At 56.4% G+C, this 18,012-nt stretch overlaps 2 protein-coding genes across 14 annotated transcripts in view; one reads left to right on the top strand and one right to left on the bottom strand.

Annotated features, from left to right (window-relative positions):
* BEGAIN (brain enriched guanylate kinase associated) overlaps window positions 1-11,161 on the top strand; it is a gene marked incomplete at both ends in the record, with an annotated part of 34,426 nt that extends 23,265 nt beyond the window's left edge. For 4 of the 11 annotated variants that reach the window (XM_080918498.1, XM_080918500.1, XM_080918501.1 and 1 more), the window contains 5 exons: window positions 5,256-5,417; window positions 6,470-6,536; window positions 7,116-7,223; window positions 8,724-8,807; window positions 9,791-11,161. In XM_080918498.1, the coding sequence (XP_080774624.1) occupies window positions 5,256-5,417; window positions 6,470-6,536; window positions 7,116-7,223; window positions 8,724-8,807; window positions 9,791-11,161 (1,792 nt within the window). Of the gene's footprint in view, window positions 1-2,747; window positions 2,838-5,255; window positions 5,418-6,469; window positions 6,537-7,115; window positions 7,224-8,723; window positions 8,808-9,790 lie in introns of all 11 variants that reach the window. The other 7 variants (XM_080918493.1, XM_080918496.1, XM_080918497.1 and 4 more) reach the window with 4 other exon arrangements.
* A 4,672-nt stretch (window positions 11,162-15,833) lies between these two features.
* The window catches only part of WDR25 (WD repeat domain 25), a 127,054-nt gene continuing 124,875 nt past the window's right edge, over window positions 15,834-18,012 (bottom strand). For all 3 annotated transcript variants that reach the window (XM_080928074.1, XM_080928076.1, XM_080928075.1), the window contains 2 exons: window positions 17,683-17,823; window positions 15,834-16,992 (listed from right to left, as the gene is read on the bottom strand). In XM_080928074.1, the coding sequence (XP_080784200.1) occupies window positions 16,771-16,992; window positions 17,683-17,823 (363 nt within the window). In that variant the 3' untranslated portion in view covers window positions 15,834-16,770. The remainder of the gene's footprint in view (window positions 16,993-17,682; window positions 17,824-18,012) is intronic.

Below are 18,012 nucleotides of genomic sequence, written 5' to 3'. Positions count from 1 at the left end.
CGGGCAGGTGACCAGGCAGATCACTGGAACTATCTGCTCAGTAACAGGCTGAGTAGAGGCTATCAAAGGACAAGGTATTAGGTGGGGACCCTCCTGGAAGAATACCCCGGGCCCTGAGGAGACAGGAAAGCCGTTAAGCTCCAAGTCACAAACACGGGCCATGACAGTGGCCTGAGAGGTGGGAATCTGTACATTTGAGCTAGGTACAGTGGCTAGGGCAGGGTCTGCTTGGAGTTAGGAAGACCCCTGCACGCCTGTACTCAAAGCTAGATAGGCTGGCAACTCGACCATCCCCGGGAGCATTTGTTGGCCTTTCTAGGGAGAGTTGGCCAGCTGGGATTTCAGGTGGGGAAGAGTTAACCTGGGGCAGGCGGAGCAGGACCCTGGCAGAGGGGACATGGGAACAAAGCCACCAAGATGAGAAAGCGTTTGCAGCATGTGAAGATTGACAAGCAATTTGGTGTTGTTGGAGCATGACTGCTGGGCCAGCCTGGGCCATGCTAGAGAGAAGAAAGGCCGAACACTGGCTTTCTGCGGGGCTCCAAATAACAGGGCCAGAGCAACCCCTTGGCTCTTCACTTCCCAGTGACCAAAAGCCCAGCCCCACTGCCTCACCATGTGGACCAGAAGGCAAACATAAGCATGAGTCCCCTGAAGGGCAGGTGGCCAAGCTTGGTGAGAGAAGATCCCCCAGAGGCAGGAGAGACATTCAGCTGAGCATCCTAAGAAAGGGGAGGGAGGCTGGACATCCTGGGGTGGGTGGGAGTGAGGGCAGTAGCTGGTAAGGCTTAGGAAGTAACTCAGAGGAAAGGACTGAGTTCCCATCTACCCCAGGAGCCTCAGCTAAGGTGTAGTGTCCGTAGATGGGGCTGGAACCTTTCTTGCCTGGGCACGCAGGAACAGCACAGGCAGCCTCAGGCTCCACAGGTGGCTGTGGCTGGCTGCATCTTCGATGAGTAGTGACAGCCTCTGCTTCTGTGTGAGGATGCTCTGCTCTACACCTGCTGTCCTTTCAGTGTCCTGAGCTTTCTCTACCCTCAAGGACCCTTGCTGGTCCCCAGGGTCCCTCTGAGCTGCTCTGTCAGGCATTTCCCGGGAGAGGAAGACAGATGTATGCCAACAGGTTCCCTCCCTAGGAATAAGGATTGCTGCCGTGCCTAGGAGGAAGGGAATGAGCTGCAGGCATGCTGGGAAGTGCCCCACCCTGTCTCTTCCTGAAAGACACCAAGCATCACCTGCTCTTATACATCCTGGTGGCTTAGTCTCAGCGCCAGGCTAGGGCAGTCTCTGGCCCTGCTAGAGGTGGGTACAACCCACAGCTGCTCACTTCCTCCTATTGTCTCTATCTTAGTCCTGAGACTTACCTGGTGATCTTGGAACTGCGGCATAATATCCCTGGAGCCTTTCCTCGGCTCTGGGAGAATGTTTCCTGTATCAAACGCTACACTCACGGTTTCCATGTGTTGTCTGGTTCAGAACAAAAGCAGATACTCAATGGTGCTTAATAAATGCCCTGTAAGTGACCAGAATTAGACCATATATCTCCCCCCCCATCCCAGACACATTCAGCCCTTCCCTGTGCCTCAGTTTCCCCTTCGGTCCCAGACTTGAGATACCCAAGCTTCTGAGGTCTCTGCAGAGGGGTTGTGGCCAAGCCAGAAAGGGAGACAGCCCAGGCTGCTTCAGCCTCTGCAGCCTTGGGAGTGGGTATCATGTGAGGGGCTGGAAACCACCCACCCCCGACCCCTGCTGCTGTCAATCCATCACTCAATGCCTATGGGAACTTTTTTCCAGTGACAAAATTTGATTCTAAGAAAAGTTTTTCTTCTGATTTTTTTCATCTATAGAAAAAATGACAAACCCAAAAAAGTATACTTTTTTTTTTCAATTACCCAGCGTTCCACCACCCAGGCATAACAAATGAACATTTCTTTCCTTTGGTAACAGGTGGTGCAGTGAGTCTTTTAAACGGGATTACACAGCTCTCAGCACGTCTAGGCAGAAGACTAGACCTGAAGCCCTTTTTGAAAACCTAGTTCTGGGCCAGCCAGCAGCTTCTGTGGGCGGAACTGACCCACCTTGGTGGCTGCTTGACTGTCCCTTGGCCCTAAGCATGCCTTCCATGTGTCAGGCCTGACCAGGAAGGTTCCAGAAGGCACACATGTATGGTCCTCCAGCAGGGCAGTGGCAGGTCAGGACTGAGCCGGACCTGTGTCCTCTTCTATACCCAGCCACTGGCCTAGGCTCCTGCACAGGTACATGGGAATTGGTAGTGGGGATAGATGAGCAAGGTCCCAGCAGAGGGTCAAGAGACACCTATCATCTGCAGACTCTGAAGCCTAAAGGACAGTAGCTCTCTCTATATGTCAGCCAATGTGGCCTCTCTGCAGAAAGGAGCTGCCTGCCCCTTTTACCAGTAAAGTCATGTACAACAGAAACAGAGTCTGCCAGAAACTCAGCCCTGGTTCAGGACAGGTGATTGACAGATCTAGAGCAGGCAGGAGGGGAGACTTTCCCCCTATAACATACCTGAAGCTAAGATGGAGAACGCAGGCCTGTGGGTAGGAACCCCCAAATTAGCCTAGCTGGCGACCGAGGAACCCTACTGAGTGTCACCAGTGAGCTCAGAGCCTTTGGAGCCACCAATACACAGCTGCCCCTCAACAGCCCTGCCCTCTTGTCTCTTGGCCTCAGCCCCACACTGCACCCCCACGTGTTCTGAGCAGCTCTGTCCTCTTCGCTCACAGGCTGCACAGCCCCTGGGTGCCCTTGTGCCTCGGGCAGCCCCGAGTCCTGCAGGGCCGCCTGGCCAGGTCCTTACCCTCGCTCTGGGACAGGTAACACACCTGTTGTCTCGACTTATACATTCCCACTCCTTGGTGTCTCTTTGTCTGTCCCGGGACTTGTGTCCCGTGTCTGCGTCCAGCTCCCCGGGACAGATGGGCTCAGAAGTCGCTTGGCTCACAATACCTTGTCCCCACAGCCCAGCTCCGTCTTTGGGCTCCTGTGAGTGGCCAGAGAGGCCTCAATAGAAAATAGTTCCTTCAGGCCCCCTACTGAAGCATGGGGTCAGGACTCTAATGCCTGCCCAAGGTCTTCCAGTGGGTGAAGAGGACCTAGGTGCAAAAATGAGGCTGCCCTTCCCTCAGCAGGATACTGACCAAATAGAAGCCACCATCATTACTACTGGGGGTAGCAAGGCTCTGGCTGCTCCCAGGTCCCCAGTCCCCTTCCCCTGCACATATGTTGACGAGCTGTTTCCATGGTTCCCCTTCACAATTTGATGGCCTGTAACCTGTAAACTGAAATAAACTTCCTTCCCCCTGAAAAAAAGAAGAGGCTATATTAGTACCAGGAAGCCCTGCCCCAGCTACTACACCTATCCAGGCAAATCCTCGCCCCTTAGAAGCATGGGAGCCCACAACTTAAGCAAGTCTCCCAGTGGCCTTGCCACCCCACTCCCACACCATCCCGTTGCATCAGGACTGGTATCCAGCACAGGGACCAGCGACAGCTGTGCTCCCTCTATATGTTAAAGCCTTACATACATCTGCTTTACAGACGTGGAAACTGGGGCCCCAGGCGGGATCCAGTCAGTCTGCGGGAGAATAGGACATTGGGTGAAGATGGTGGTAATACCCGACCAGGGTCCTCAGGGTACCACAAGATGTGAGGGAGGGACAAGGAGGAGATGCCATGGCCCTTTCCAGGTTTTAGGGTTCAGAGGGCAGGCTGGAAGCAATGGGACACACACTGGCAGGTGGAGCCCAAGAAGATGCTAAGGGTAGTGGCAGGCCTGGCCGGACAGAGGCCTACAGGTAGGAAGGTGCCAGATGCAAGGGAGAAGACACCATGGGAACACTGCCAGCAATGACTGAGGATGTGTGTCAGGGTCAGGGGCCTGGTTGAAATAACCGCTGGAGCAAGCAGCTGCGGTTCTGTTGGCCAACAACTGCCCTGGAGGGGTAGGTGGCTACAATGGCTGGGGGGTGGGAGATCAGGGGCAGGAAGGGCTGGTGGACCAGTGAGCCACCCCAAATCTAGAGGACCACTAGATGCCCAGGGTAAACTAAGGCTCTGTGGAGCAGTGTTTCTAAGGCACTGCACCTAATGCACCATGGAACCTGTTCTTGTTGGTTGGTCCTCAGAGCAGAGGAGAAGGATGGGGGTGACTCTGACACAGTCGTAGCAGGGTGGGCAGGGTCCAAACTCAGTAGATAGGTGGCTGTAGGCAAGAGGGGAAGGCTGCAATGCAGGCCCAGGAGAGGGTCAAGGTCGAGGCAAGGGCCTGACTCTCTGCAGCAACAGCCTCTGAAGAGCTCCGCCTGGAGGCTGGCAGAGCGTGAAGGAGCTGAGGTAGCCGCCCCAGCACATGGACAATGCCCTCACCTGTTCCCAAGGGCACAGCCTCCTGTAGTCTGTGGCCTAAAGTCAGGAGCCCCTGAAAGGAATCTCTGGGCTACTGCCCACTACAGTTCTGCTTTTTGAATGAAGCAGGCACTCCAGGAAGCTTGCCACCCCACAAAGGAGGGAAGGTGAGCATGGCTGCCTGGAGTGGTTGGTGCTGCCAGGCAGGCTGCCCGGAGGAGAGCGGCTTACAGACAGCTGGGCAGGGCGGCGGAACACCTGGCAGCGGGGCCTGTGTGGGCAGCAGTGCCTTGTCTCTGGGTTTCCTTTGCTACTTTGGATTCTCTTTTGGGGGGACTGACTCTCAGGAGGACCCTCCTCCTTCCCTTAGGCCTGGGCAGGAATCCAGGAATGCTTAATATGGGCGGCTGGGAGTGTGCCTGTGACACGTGCAGCTTACTCACAGGGTTGAGGACACCTTGGATGGGCAGGCATGCCCATCCTCCACACCCCTCACTGGACTTGGAGTCAGGGAAGCCCCACAGCACATCTGGACAGAGTTATGGCTTCCAGCACCTGCCACCTCCTATCCCCAGGTTTCCAACATGGCTCCTGAACTTCCCTCCTGCCCCCTGCCTTACAGCAAGTCTATTAGAAGTTACCACACTCTTGGGTGTTGGGGTTCCCAGGGGGCAGTGCAGAGTCCTGATCCCTGAAGGGACATCTTTGCTGGCACAGCCGCCATGAGGGGAGGGGGCGTATGGGGGTAATATGCCTGTGTTCACACACGCAAGTACTAGCGGGGTTGTGTGCACAGCGCATGCCCACGGCATGCCTGGCTAGCCAGTGTGGCCTCAGTTTCCCCATGCTCAGTACCACAGCCTGGCCAGCTGCCTGGTGTCTTGCAGTGCCCTGCAGGAACAAAAGGGCGAGCTGCGTAAGCGGCTGTCCTACACCACGCATAAGCTGGAGAAGCTGGAGACAGAGTTCGACTCCACGCGCCACTACCTGGAGATTGAGCTGAGGCGAGCACAGGAGGAGCTGGACAAGGTCACGGAGAAACTGCGCAGGTGAGAATGGGGCCTCTGGGGGACGCTTGGCCTGCAGAACCAGGAGCAGAGCGGTCCACCTAGGGCTTGAACCTGGGGCCAGTGATACCAGTGTCAGGCCCCTTCAGCACCCTCATACATGTTCCGCTCTGGCTTTGCACAAGCCAGCAGCTGCACGGAAGGTTCCCCTTCCAGTCCCTGCCCCACCCCCCACTGGCCGCAGATCTCCTGAGCTGCATCCTGGAGTGGCCCGGGGACTCGGGATGTACTGAGAGGAGGAAGATTCTTAGCATGTTTTCCTTCTGTGCGTTTATTTTTCTAAGCCCTATTGTGGGCATCCCCAGCTCAGAGATAACAAAGGCGGCAGACTGCTGGAGGTTGAATTTGTTTTAAATATTTAGACCGGCAGCTGGTGCTGTCCTGAGGGCATTTTGTCCCTCATCAAATGGCCCCATTCTTCTGGGCTTCTGAATGTCACCACCAAGCTGTGCAGAAGCCAAGCTTGGGCAGTGCAGCCAGACCTTGGTTAAAGTCCCAGCTCGGCCACTTAACTGTATTAAGTTATTTTTTTGGGTCCCTTTCCCATTGGCAAGACAGAAATAATACTGCAAAGGTTGTGTAGAGGACACACGGGCCACCATACCCAGTCCCCCAGCCACCAGCAATAGTTGCCCAGAGCTCGTTGCTCCTTCTCTACCTGCTTTCCCAAGTGGAACCATGGTTGCTCACTGCACACGTGAAGGAGACACATGTATGCGCATCCCAGGGCCTCGCATACATGTGTCTCCTTCACGTGTGCAACTGACCCGTAAACCACCCTGCCAGCGTCTGAGACGTGTGGATATGCCTTCCCGTGTTCTCTCCAAGGAACCCTACTGGGGGTGAGCAGAACAGTGAGGCTTTGACCATGGCCTAGGAGAAACCCTGACAGAATTAGGTTTGGTCAGATCTTAGCACAGGCACGGCACCGGTGGAGCCTGAGGGGTGAACTTGGGCGCGGCAGGCATGTTAAGGGCACGGTGGCAGCGAGGTCGGGCCTCGCAAAGTCGTGACCCCATTGCTTCCTGCTGTAGGATTCAGAGCAACTACATGGCACTCCAGAGAATCAACCAAGAGCTGGAAGACAAGCTGTACCGGATGGTGAGGTTCCAGCACTTCTTCTCACCGAGTGGCCCCTTGAGGCTTGCTCCCCTGAGTGGGAGGTGCCCCCGGGATAATGAGATGGGGTCCAGGGCAGCTGAGCCTATGTAGGAAGTGTAGAGGACAGCCTTTGGGGAAGTATAGAGGACAGCCTTTGGGGTTCTGGCACCTCCCTTATATTAGGATAAGGAGGTTCCCACTTGATTTCATCTGGTGTCGGCGTTCAGTGCCTGCCTGTCATCAAACCGACATTCAAAAGCGCAGGGCAGGTGGGAGCCATGCTGGGCATCATTCTCCCAACTCACTGGGTGAGATGTGCAGGGCAAGCCATTACCCCCCCACCTCAAAAACAGGATCCCCGGAGCAGGTGGCTGAGGTTCGGTGGAATTCACTGTCCTAGGCTGTTCCAGCCGGTCAGTGGTAGGGGGGTATTAAACCTAGATCAGTCTGTGGTCTTGGCCCTTGTGCCATTTGCCTTCTGAGCACCTTGTCATCAACAGCTGTCAGGCCTCACAAAAGCCTTGACCCAACAGCTGGGCTATGGCACTAACCATGGCCCACTCCTTCCCCGCTGCCCAGGGCCAGCACTATGAGGAAGAGAAACGTGCCATGAGCCACGAGATTGTCGCCCTCAACAGCCACCTTCTGGAGGCTAAGGTGACCATTGACAAGCTGTCAGAGGACAACGTGAGTGCCGGGGACATTTGGCGCCTGGAGGGATGTGGCAGGTGTTTTCTGGGGGCTTCCCAGAGGAAGCCATGGCAGGCAAGGGCCTTCCTGCTTCAGAGGGAGGGCATCGAGGACTTGGAACAGTGCTCAGGATAACTGGGAAGGATAGACCTCCGCTGGGAGGCCTGAAGATGGGATTCAGAAGGCCTCTAGCCCACACAAGACCCTAGACCCCTCAGGATGTTTAACTTCAGCTAGCCCTGTGTAGATATCCAAAGAGCCCTGTAAGATGCCCAGCCAACCTGCCACTTTCCCCTGTGGGCTGACTATGGACACGCCAATTAGCCTATGCTCCTTACTTGCAAGATCATATGAGGTTCTGAGATTACAGTCTGGCCAACACAGTCTGAGGAAAGAAAATTGCCTGCCCTTTTGAACTGTAAGTCTGTATGGGGGAAGTGCACTTAATTGGACAGCCAACCGTCTGGGTGGTGTGTTAGAAGTGCAAAGTATCTAAGTGTGCAGCTGTGGCTTCTGTTAGTCTCACTAGTGTGTCCCTTAGGGTTTGGAGACTTGGCACTCAGTGAGCTGGTGGCCTTCCTGGGATAGGGAGGTGCCAAGCAAAAAACAACTCAAGCAAGGGCCCAGCTCTCTTGTTCAGTGACTTTCAAGGCCACCTGCTTCTCCAGGTAGCATCCCTGCTCATCGAGGCTGACCTGGGCTGGCTTTTCAGTGCCTGCAGGCTTCTGATTGCTCTGGCAGCTGCTGTGGGGTCTTATAGGAAGTTCCTGGGGAGGGGTGGAGAGGGGCTGGAAGACCCAACTGCCCTCCGTCATGAAGGCCTGGTGCAAAGGTGGGGTGGGAGCTCAGGACACTGGACCCTCCTGCGTGGAGTTGAGGCAGTCCTGGGCTCTTTGGGCAGTGCAGGTGTGTCTGAGGCCAGCTGTAGTTTCTGGAGAGCAGGAGAGAACAACAGGCACATGCAACAGAGACTTATTCCCAAGGGGAGACACCCCCTCGTTCCTACTGTTTGCATCTGCTTTCAGCTCAAGAGGTTGAGCAGGGTCCCACTTGTCCTGGGGTCACACACCTGCCCTGATCCCAGCCCTGCCTGGCAAACCAGCCCCGAGGCCAGGCAACACCATGAAGTGTGTTGAGCCACAAATGGGAGACAGAGATGAGAGGGCCGGGGTTCACCCCTGTCCCTGATTTGAGTCATCTTTGGAGGGATTCCAGGAGCTACAGGAACGGGAAACCCCGACCTAGTAGACCGACCTGCAAACTTCTGGGAGCTCAGAGCTGATGGGGGCCCACCTGTTGCTGCCTCAGCCTGTGGAGGGCCTGGTGTTGACTGAGCACCCTCCACACAGCAGCAGGTCAAAGCAGTAGCAGTGTGGAGCCCTGGCAGGGACCGTCCAGGACCAGCCACCCTGCCTGCTCTGCTCTCCCCTCCATTGCCCTGTTGGCGCTGGGCACCTGCCAGGGCGGCTGCGCCAAACACGGTCTCTTGTCTTCCAGGAGCTCTATAGGAAGGACTGCAATCTAGCGGCCCAGCTGCTGCAGTGCAGCCAGACCTACGGCAGGGTCCATAAGGTGTCCGAGGTAACGTGGCCCCGCCCCACAGCCAGGCCCGCCCCGTCCCAGGACCACCCGGCTCCTATTGGGCCACCCCACCCCGAAGCCTCTCCCCACCCTCCAGGAAGAAGCTACCCGGTGAGCCTGAACCCTCGTCCCTCGTGCACCTGGGTCCCGGCTTCCTGATGGTGAAAGGTGCCCCACACCACACACGTACCAGACCCACCCTTGGGCTACACACACCTGTTTCATTTGAGGGCTGCCCCTTGTCTGTACCTCACACAGCCACCATCGGGTCTGGTCACAATTAGAGACGAGAAATAGACAAGAACAGTCTTTGTTGAAGGCGGGCAGTGAGCTGCAACAGAGCAAGTCAGCATTAGGCTGCCTGGTACCAAACAGAACTAGACAGAGCCCACGCTGCCTGTGACCATTCCCGTCAGACTATCTGTCCTTCCTACCACACATGAACAAGGACTCTCCTACCTAGACCCCTTTCCATGACCCGTTTCCCTGGACCTGGCCAAACCTACGACACTCACAAAATAGATCAAACAGTAGCGGGACACCCCCTACCTGCCACAGGCACTCCATGACAACCCTTGGCCTGGCACTGGCCAATCTTTGTTATATCTGTTTTCTGAGTCTGTCTTGTTCAGCGGTGCATGAGGGAGGGGGCCCAAGTCACCCCTCATTAGGCAGGACCCAGAAAGTGTGCTGGACTGGAGCCTAGCTAGGTTCCAGCTTCTCTAGACTGACCACCACCCCTGTTGAGCCCACTGGAGTAGGGCGGGTGGGTAGAGGTGACGGGGAACCCCAGGCGCTGAGGACATCTCCGTTTGTCCTTGGGGGTTAAGTTTGTTCCCTCTGGTGTGAGGTGAGACACCTGGGGAGGCCTGTCGTCTGTCTGTCTCTGTCGGCAATGATGGTGTGGCCCTGGCCCAGGCCAGGGCTGAGCCGCTTTGCTATGACCTGTCCCCATTCTCCTCTCCTCCTCACGCCCGTTCCAGCTGCCCTCGGACTTCCAGCAGCGTGTGAGCCTGCATATGGAGAAGCACGGCTGCAGCCTGCCGTCCCCACTGTGCCATCCGACCTACGCCGACAGCGTGCCCACCTGCGTCATCGCCAAGGTGCTGGAGAAGCCGGACCCCGGGAGCCTGTCCTCGCGCCTGTCGGATGCCTCGGCCCGCGACCTGGCCTACCGCGACCGGGACGGAGTGGAGAAGTCCGGCCCGCGGGCCTCGTACAAGGGAGACCTCTACTGCAGCGACACGGCTCTCTACAGCCCGGACGAGCGCGAGCACGACCGGCGACCCAGCGTGGACACGCCGGTGACCGACGTGGGCTTCCTGCGGGGGCAGAACTCCACCGACAGCGCGGCGGAGGAGGAGGAGGAGGCCGAGGCGGCGGCCTTCCCTGAGGCCTTCCGTCGTCGTGAGGCCTTCCAGGGCTACGCGGGCTCGCTGCCCACGTCCAGCTCCTACTCCAGCTTCAGCGCCACGTCCGAGGAGAAGGAGCACGCGCAGGCCAGCACGCTGACCGCCTCGCAGCAGGCCATCTACCTGAACAGCCGCGAAGAGTTCTTCAACCGCAAGCCGCCCTCCGCCACCTACGGGAGCAGCCCCCGCTTCGCCAAGGCCTCGGCCACCCTGGGCTCCCCGCTCGAGGCCCAGGTAGCCCCAGGCTATGCTCGGACTGTGTCTCCGTACCCGGCCGAGCCCTACCGCTACCCGGCCTCCCCCGGCCCCCAGCAGGCTCTCATGCCTCCCAACCTGTGGAGCCTGCGGGCCAAGCCGAGCGGTAACCGGCTTGCCGGGGAGGACATTCGAGGCCAGTGGCGGCCCCTGAGCGTCGAGGATGTGGGCGCTTACTCCTACCAGGCCGGCGCCGCAGGCCGCGCCGCCTCGCCCTGCAACTTCCCAGAACGTTTCTACGGCGGTGGCGGCGGCGGTGGCGGCAGCGGCAGCTCCGGCGCGAAGGCCGAGGGCCGTGCCAGCCCCCTCTATGCCACCTACAAAGCCGATAGTTTCTCGGAGGGCGATGACCTCTCTCAGGGTCATCTGGCCGAGCCCTGCTTCCTCCGAGCAGGTGGCGATCTGAGCCTCAGCCCCAGCCGTTCGGCTGATGCTCTCCCCAGCTACGCAGCCAGTGATGGGGATGGGGATAGGCTCGGGGTGCAGCTGTGCGGGGCTGGCAGTAGCCCGGAGCCCGAGCACGGCTCCCGGGATTCCCTGGAGCCTAGCTCCATGGAGGCCTCTCCTGAGATGCACCCTCCGACCCGTCTCAGCCCCCAGCAGGCCTTCCCAAGGACTGGAGGCTCTGGGCTGAGCCGTAAGGACAGTCTCACTAAAGCCCAGCTCTATGGAACCTTGCTCAACTGACTGCCATCAGCAGACTGCAGTCAACGGTTCCCAACCACCTTGCCCCATATAGGGAGTAGCCAACCCCCTCGTCCCGGCCCCTACCAAGAAACCCCAGTTCCAGTTCCTCCTGACCCTCTTCCTATGCCCCAGTAGAACCTGAAGAGACCCCCCCCCCGCGCCATCGTCTTGTCCACCCCAGCCTCTGCTGCAAACTACACCCAGAATATTTCCGCTCTGCACCCTTCCCTAAAGTGAGCATCCCCTGTTTTACAAGTGAAGCTTTTTTTTTTAAGGGAAAACAGTGTGTGTGTGTGTGTGTTTGTGTGTGTGTTCGCGCACTTGCCGCCGCCAGCTTCTGGATGGCAGCCTTGGCTTACCCCACATGCAGTTCATTTCCAGTGAGAGTGCGTGGGGCCTTCCCCAGGGAAGGGGAGGCTGGGGCCCCAGAGGGACCAGTCTCCACATGTAGGGAGAAGCCAGCAACAAGGGAACCCTGAAGTTGTGTACACTGAGGGGAACCAAAGCCACTTAGGGCGCAAAAAATGTCTTACGCTCGTGTCTCACAGTGCACCCAGCACTCTGCCCTGATCCACCCTGAGCTCTTCCATGGCCCGGCCTGTGGGCCCAAGAGGGGCCAGGGTCACCCCCAGAACAGCCGGTGCTCGTTCCTTCCCTCCCCCTCCCAACACCACCTGACTCTACCTCAGACATGAGGCTCCTCCCACCCTTGTGCCCTTGTCGTCTGTGATGCATGCCGTCCAGTTAGTACTGTATTTCACATCCCCTAATAAAGGACAGCAGTGGAAAGAGTCTGGGTTTGCATTGTTTCTTTCCCAGCAGCGTTAACCAATACCAGAAGCAGGGAACCTGGTGTTCCTCACTGGGCCCTGTAAAGCAGAGCCAACTGTCCTCTGATGGCACTCCCGTGTCTCTCTCCTTGTGACACCCTGCAGGGGTCTACACAGCTTGCCTTCTAGTTCATGCAAGCCTGTGTCTGCCTAACAGAGTGTCCATCCCAGGTGCCAACTTCCGCCATGTCTAGGTGCTCTTTGGTTGGCACAGACACCCTGTGCCCTCATCCAGTTTTCCGTTCCCCTGACTTTCTTTCAAGCCCACTTCTTCTGCAAAGCCAGTGGCATTTAAGAGTCAGGGTCTGGTTCTTTCACCCCTGTAAACTCAGTGGGTCTGTGTCTCTGCTTCCTGTTCACGTCACCCTGGTTTTTCCGTGTGTGCCTGGTTATCTGACACGTGATCATTCAACCCATGAAAATGCATTGTGGGTTTTTCAACAAAGCCTAGGACGGTGGCTCCTTCCTGCAGAAGGTCTCTTTCCATCTACTTCCTGTGGACACCCAGGGGCCTTTCCTGTTGAGAACTACACATCTCAGCTTTATGCCCTGCAGCTCAGCCTTGGCCTTCAAAGCTAGCAAGCCGTCAGAGCACTGGGGTACTGCTCAGCAGAACCCCCGGGCTGTGATTCACACAGCCCTCTGGCCCATAGCACTTCTTTTCTAAAGCAAACTCTGGGTTGGGGTTTCATGATTTCCTTTTGTCCTCTGTGCTAGAGCCAGCTTTCCACCCAGCCCCATGCTGGCCCTGCCCACAGGAGACTGGGAGAGGGAGACAGATGTAGCGCTAGGCTCAGAGCTTCAAGGATAAAGGGCCTCAAAGAATCCAAACCCGGGAGAGTTCTCTCTAGAGGAGAGGGGAGATGGGGGTGAAGAGAGGCTCACACTAGCTATTGAGATGAACAGGACTTCACCAGATAGCTCCAGCCAAGGCCCAGGCAGGTGACTGTGAGACATTCTAAAACAGTCAGTGCTGTCTAGTGCCTCTCTGACAGAGAGAGCTCTGGAGCCGCTACTTTCAAATGTTCCGTGCCCATACCTGTTGCCATAGGGGACAGTAGCTCCTGATAGTTTTCATATAGTCAGATTGCCAGGTGAGCCCTCCTCATCCCCTGACCACCCTCTCTGGAGTCCAGCCAGAGCCTGCCTGGTCTACAACAATGCCCATCCTGTTCTCAACCCCTGAAAACAATCCATGCCCTGCCCCCGAGACCCCCACGGGAAGTGCGTGGCTACACTCCCACTGGTTGGCTAGGTTGGCTATCAGCGGAGGTAGGGCTAACTTCCCCTCTGTATCCAAAGAACACTGGTTCTTTCCTGGGGCCTTCTAGACAGTTGGCAACCTCCTGTATGGAGTCCAGCTGGGTTGGGGGAATACAGAGAGACATTTGGGAGACAGGAATCAAGGATGCAGGCTTCAGGAACATGGTCTTAGCATGCTACCGTGCCCTTTGAGGAGCCTCCTCAGTGAGGCACGGGGTTGGGGGCGTGGCTATCCTGTGAGGGGCTTCATGTTAGTACAACTCAGAGGAAAGTCACAAGCTGACTCGGCAAACAAGCCAGGAGTGGGTACAACATCTCTAGACAAGGAAGCTTTTCTCCCAGGATCCCTCTGATCTGATGTTGCAGACTGCAGATGAGAAAGCGGGGTGGGGTGAGTTCGGCCGGGGAGGGTGGGTGGAGGGAGAGCCCACACTCCAGGTTCATCTTTCTCCGTGCTTTCCAAATTTAGCTTTCCTATTTTTAAATTGCAAATGGTGAACTCCCGACACCTCAGCTAGGATCAAAGTCAATCTTTCTGAATGTTCTTTGGAAGAGGCATTTGAAGAAAGCAAGGAAAGCATGGGACACTCCTGCCCCCCCCCCCCAGGAAGAGGCCAAATACAGGGGCACAGTGCACCCACCAACCCTTACAGGAAGAAACCACAATGGGACCGCTAGAAAGCCATGGCTGTTCCCCTGGACCTGAGTCAGAGCATGGAAGATTCAGACGGTGTCTGTCTGTCCTGGCAGCACCACCGAGGCGACAGTCTGAAGAGTTCTTTCCCTACCCTCACTGTCCTAACAGGCCCACTGTGTAGATGAGAAAGCAAAGGCTTTCTCACATGAGAAACCAATCCCACACCTTCGGGAGGCAGGCCTGGGGTCTAATCAGGGCTCCACGATCCTATTGTCCTAGAGACACGGCGGGAGAGGGCTGGGTACTGAGGTAGACAGGGAATCCCTCTACGGCCATCTGCTAGCCCTCCCAGAGAAAAAAAACTGGTGACCAGAGCCAATCAGTGAGGGGGACAATGACAGAGGATACCCTGAGGAAGGTAGAGACCTGGGATGGCAGCCACAGGTGGAGGAGGAGGGACAGCAGTGTGAGAGTCTGGAGAAGGCTGGGACCTGCTACTGTAGGCCATTCAGGCCTGCACTCCAGGACACTCCTGAAGATGTGAGGAGGGACCCTGAGTCCTCTGGTTTCCAGTGAGAGCTACTGGTCATAGCTCTCCATGTTCCTATTCTAGTGTGGCTCGAGACAGACACCAGCTACTCGAAAGCTCTCCAGGAGGAGAAAGCAGGAAGGCAGGAGGCAGTTCCTGCCAGCAGCCACTGCCAAGGTTAAACCAAGACCATGCTAAGACCCTAAAAGCAAGAGGCAACGGTAGGAGAGGCTCCCTCCAGCTCTTGGCCTGCTACAGCAAAACCTAGAATGGAACCTGGCCAGGTATTCAGCCTGAACGGGCTCAGTTTCACAAGGTAGCCACACAGATCCAAGTAACCTGAGCTCCCACTGAACACGGGCCCCATGCTGCTCTTCGGGGAGGGCGGGGGACTGAGAAACTAAAACCATACAGCTTGCCCAAGATCATACAGTAATGAAGGAAACAGGCAGACTTCATTATCTGTGCCTGATTGGTCCTAAAGCCTGGGTCCCAACAGAAGTCATTTGTTGGAAATTTATGTGCCAGGGACATGGCAGGACACAAAGCCCTGCCCAGGGAGTTCACTCCATACCTAGTGTCACACAGGACAGCACAGGCTGGAACCCACAGCCTGAGGAAGAAGGAGGCTGTGTTTACATCCCTGTGGCTCCCTGAGTGAGGAAGGGGATATGCTTATGAGGATAAGACAGTAGCTCCCCCGCACCCCGAGGTGATAGGTACATTGGCCCAGAAGCACCAGAGCACAGAGGAGACAGCCATCAGCCGGGGAGGAGGGAGCCTGAGCTGACCTTTTGCAGCAGCAAAGACACGGGAGCTTCAGGACAAGTCCAAGCCCAAGGCCCTGACCTGCTTTCCCCTGGTATTTATCCCTCAACGCCTTGGACACTAAAATAAGTGTCCTAACACAGCATCCCTGGGCCACATCCGACCCTCGGACTCTGTGTGACCAGTACTCTTCCAGCTCCCCACACATCTGCAGGCCTCTCCCCTGACTTCTGGCTTCATGGATGAGGAACTGGGGCAGGGAGGGAAGAATTAGGTCATGCCTGGGACTAGACTACAGAATGGGGTGAGGTGTAAAGCCACATACCACTCTGCCAAATCCCAGACCTCCATCCCCTGCCTTCACCCTCCCCTCCTCCTCTCCCTATCTCTTTCAAGTACTATGATATTCATCCCAACCTGTGGGTGAGTCCCTGGGCCATTGGGCAGTCCTAGTTACAGTTCTGATAGTGTTTGAGACTCATAGGCCTGCCCCCAGGTCCCTAGGGAGCTAGGCTTCCTTTCTTAGTCCCTGTTCTATTGCTGTGAAGAAACACCATGACCATGGCAATTTTTATTTTAAAAAGCATTTAATTGGGTCTGGTTTACAGTTTCAGAGGTTTAGTCCGTTATCATCATGGTGGGAGTAGGGCAGCATGCAGGCAGATGCTGGAGCGGTGGCTGAGAGTTCTACATCCCAATCTGAAGGCCGAGAAAAAGAGACACTGGGCCTGGCTTGGGCTTTTGAAACCTCAAAGCCCGCCCCCAGTGACACACTTCCTTCGATAAGGCCATGTTTCCTAACCCTTTTAATTCCTTCAAACAGTTCCACTCCCTAAGTGTTTCCACATATGAGCCGCTGAGGCCCATTCCTATTTCAACCAGCACACTTCCAAACCAAGGCCACTCAGTCCCTGCCGGTGCTCCTGAGATCCTGCTTCCCCTCATCACTCTTCGGGATTGGTACATAGCTTTGGCCATCACAGACCACCCACCTGGCAGTGGACAAGCAGCAGAGCAGAGGGCCAGCGACGGGAGGGAAGAAACACAGTTGTTGGTGTCTAGTAGGGAGCATTTGGGGGTTGAGAGGGCTATGGAACAGAGACCCAGAACATCACTGTCCAAAGGACCAGCAGGTGACAGTCCCACCTCAAGCCCCCTACCTGCAGTAAGAAGGCAGGAGGACACTGTTAATATGTGTTCATTGCCAAAATCACATTAAGAAAAACACCAGGCACGGTGGCACACACGATTCGTCACAGCTCTCAGGAGGCAGAGGCAGGAGGATCCCTGAGTTCAAGGCCAGCCTGAGTTCCAGGACCAGTAGGGCTACACAGAGAAACCCTGTCTCGAAAAACCAGAAACAAAACAAAACAAACAACCCCCCAATCAACCAACCACAGTCTATAGAGCACACACGTATTGATTGGGGTCACCAGTCAGTCACTGGGCAAAATGCTGTGCTAACACAGTCCTGGCTCGCTGAGATGGCGTCTCCCCATTTTATAGATGAGTCACTGAAGCTCAGCAGGCATCGGAGCAGCCTAACCTCTGGCCACCGGCCCAGGGGCAGGTTAGTTGCCAGTTAGTGCCAGATCTTGATGTCCCCTCCCCAGGAGCAGGTCCCAAGGACGGAAGGCAGCACAGGATGGTAGGTAGTGCCAAGGCAGGCCTGTGTGTGCCCTTGTAATGTGCATGCCCGGCTGGCAGTGCGGAAACTGAACATCAAAACCCGGCCATCAGCACTGCCTGTCACCAGCAGGTCGCCGCACGGGGAGCACTCGCAGCCTACTGCATAGCCTTCCACCTGTGGAGACAGACAGACAGAGCAGGCCACCAGTGAGGTGACAGCCATGTACCCCACACTGCAAAGGATGAGCTAAGGCCAAGATGCTGCTGAACACAGGGTTGGCTTTATACCTATTGACCCTGAGGCCAAAGCCGAGCTCCTGCTACATCTGCGCAGCGGTGGTGTGACCTGGTGTCCCAAGGCCACTAGCCCCAGCAGTCCTGTCACGCCTGTGACCCATGATCTCACAGTACAGTTATGGATGCCCAGCACAAACTGCAAACGTATTTAAAACTGTGCAGCTCAGGTACACAGTACTAAGTGTGAACTTCAAGGACAGCAGCCCCTAGCTACAGTGTCCTGGTGAAGCAGTTTCTGTGGGACTGGGGGCTGGTACCACATAGTCCGTGAGCCCCCAGCCTCTTCCAGCTCAGCTAAGCGGGCCTTATGCAGAAAAAGGAGTACACAGAGAAACAGCTCTCACGTCTATCCTCCCCTTCCTGTTCCCACCTCCATAAGTGCATTGGCATGCTCTCCTGCCCTGTGGCTGGCACTCGATGTGTCCCGGCTCTTGAGTGGACCCTTGTCCACACAGCCAGCGGTCATCTTCTTGAGTGACAGAGCGCACAGGGGCTCCATGTGCCCTGGCTGGAAGCTTTGTGGCCAATGGTGAGCACTGGACCCAGGAACAAAGACAGAGGGTAGTACCTTGTGACCTTCATAGCGTCGCCGTCTGCTCATCCGATAGGGCCACACGGAGGAGAAGAGAGCCAGGTAGTTGCCATTGGTTTGCGCCAGGAACACAGGTTCCCTTGGATGCAAGGCAAGGCTGGGGCAGGTGTACCTCTCCTGAGAAAGCAGCACCATGGAGAGCTGAAGGCTGCCACTGGGGATCTCTGCCTCCCACACATCTCCTGCTCTTGGGGCTTTGTCCACTTCTCCTGGGCCTTGGCTTAGGAGTCAGCATGGGTGGCTGTTACTGTAACAAGTTACCACACACTCGGGAGCTTTAAAACACAACTGCTCTATCCTGTTGCT

This window comes from Micromys minutus (genome assembly GCF_963924665.1).
Source record: "Micromys minutus genome assembly, chromosome: 1".
In the NCBI taxonomy this organism is placed as follows: domain Eukaryota; kingdom Metazoa; phylum Chordata; class Mammalia; order Rodentia; family Muridae; genus Micromys; species Micromys minutus.
This window is presented reverse-complemented; position numbering and strand designations above follow the sequence as displayed.